The sequence below is a fragment of the Austrofundulus limnaeus genome, unplaced genomic scaffold (genome assembly GCF_001266775.1).
Source record: "Austrofundulus limnaeus strain Quisiro unplaced genomic scaffold, Austrofundulus_limnaeus-1.0 Scaffold461, whole genome shotgun sequence".
In the NCBI taxonomy this organism is placed as follows: domain Eukaryota; kingdom Metazoa; phylum Chordata; class Actinopteri; order Cyprinodontiformes; family Rivulidae; genus Austrofundulus; species Austrofundulus limnaeus.
The window spans coordinates 293419-295352 of record NW_013952863.1 but is presented as its reverse complement, the minus strand read 5'-3'; the positions used below and the strand labels follow the sequence as shown (position 1 = coordinate 295352).

At 38.5% G+C, this 1934-nt stretch overlaps 1 protein-coding gene across 2 annotated transcripts in view; it reads right to left on the bottom strand.

Moving 5' to 3' along the window:
* syn3 (synapsin III) overlaps nucleotides 1–1934 on the bottom strand; it is a gene marked incomplete in the record, with an annotated part of 109044 nt that overhangs the window by 24647 nt on the left and 82463 nt on the right. For both annotated transcript variants that reach the window (XM_014025199.1, XM_014025200.1), the window contains 2 exon segments: nucleotides 252–326; nucleotides 499–641. In XM_014025199.1, the coding sequence (XP_013880653.1) occupies nucleotides 252–326; nucleotides 499–641 (218 nt within the window).

The following is a 1934-nucleotide window of genomic DNA, read 5'->3' as shown; positions in this document are numbered from 1 at the left end:
TAGCTCGCTAGCAGCCTCGCACCGAGGACCTATCCACGTCATCATTTACCCAGAATGCTTTGTGTGTGAATAAAATGGCCCCGTCCGTGTAATATATTTTTAAACTTTTAGTTTAAAAATTATAAAAACTAAACATCCTACAGTATTTTTACAGTCTTTATTTTACAGTTAAAATAAATGTTTATTAAATAAAGTCTAATGTTACAACTAATCGGGGATCCCTTTAACAGCACAACTCTGGACCAGCTCACCTGTCAGTCATTGCAATCTGCTCTAACATGGCAGAACCGGTGTTTGCCTTCCAGTTGCCAGAAATGGAAGTTCTCCTGAAGCCCAAAAGGAGAAGCTCATGAGGCGTTTACAAGGAAAGTGACAAAAAAGTGATTGATGGATGACATCATACCATACGTTCCAGCTAATAAAATAAATGTTAAGCCTCTTTATTCAACTTTCACCAGTGGTTGTAAAACTTAACACGGTCAGACTCAAACGTCCTACATGTAGGCCTTGTAGTTGCTGCCGATCTTCTGGATGCGGATGTCGTATTTGGACTGGACGTAGGGTTCGGTGGTGGCGTACGTCCCGGCCAGAGCCACCACGCTGGTGATGTCCTGGAAGTCCTGCTGGTTCTCCACTTTAATCTGCAGGAGAGGACGCCGCTTGTTAGCCAGCTGCTAATTATACAGCAGAAAACACCGGTGGCGAGGCTGACGGCGGCCACCTCCAGTCCCACAGGAGTCTGACACTGGTCCACAGGCTGGTAATGAAGGGTCACTGGGTGGACCCGGTGCCGGGGTCCGCTTTGAACTGCGTCACCGCCGAGTTATTAGACTGCAGACTGTAAACACAGACTGTAGCTGCAGCTAATCAACACGTCTGTGATTTAAACCTGAGAACTTCTTAATAAACCTGATTTATTCCTGTTTTCAATGAATGTCGGAGCTAAAACTGTAATTATAAAAACACATCAATAATTTAGCTGCTTTACTGTCAGAGAGGAAACCTTACATCACTTTTAGCTAGACATTTCTGCATTTAGCTTACAGCTAGCCTCTTGCTACATTTAACTATTAGCACCTATTTAAATTAATTTAGCTTTTAGTTTGTTTTCATTGCTTTAGCTTACGTTTTCGATTTGCTTTGATTTGTTTAGCTTTTAGCTAGTCTTTTACTACATTTAACATTTAGCTGCTGTTTAAATTCATTTAACTGTTAGTTTGTTTTCATTGCTTTAGCTAACTGCTTTGATTCTCTTATCTACATATTTAGCTTTTAGCTTGTTTTTATTCTTTATGTTTTGGCTAGTATTTTATTATATTTAGGTCTTACCCACTGCTGAAGCAACTGATTCTTTTAGCTCTTAACTAAAAAAGCTAAACACCTTACTTAGTGTTTTGCTTCTTGTAGCTCTTAGCTAATGTCTAGCTTCAGATTGCCTTTTTTTTTACTACCTTTGGCTTTCTATTAGCTGCTGTTGATTGTTTTAGCTTTTAGGTATGGCTTTGATTCATTCAGATTTTAGCTGTTTTTTAATTCTTTTAGCTTCGGCTAGTCTTTTGCAAAATGTAACAATTAAGTACTGTTTTGATTCTATTAGCTCGTAGCTAGTGTTTAGATTTTATTAGCACTTAGCTAGTGCTTAGATTATTTTAGCTCGTAGCTAGTGTTTAGATTCTATTAGCTCAAGCTAGTGTTCAGATTCTTTTAGCTCATAGCTAGTGCTTAGATTCTTTTAGCTCATAGCTAGTGTTTAGATTCTTTCAGCTCATAGCTAGTGCTTAGATTCCATTAGCTCTTAGCCAGTGTTTAGATTCTTTTAGCCTATTAGCTCTTAGCTAGTGTTTAGATTCTATTAGCTCATAGCTAGTGTTCAGATTCTTTTAGCTCATAGCTAGTGCTTAGATTCTTTTAGCTCATAGCTAGTGTTTAGATTC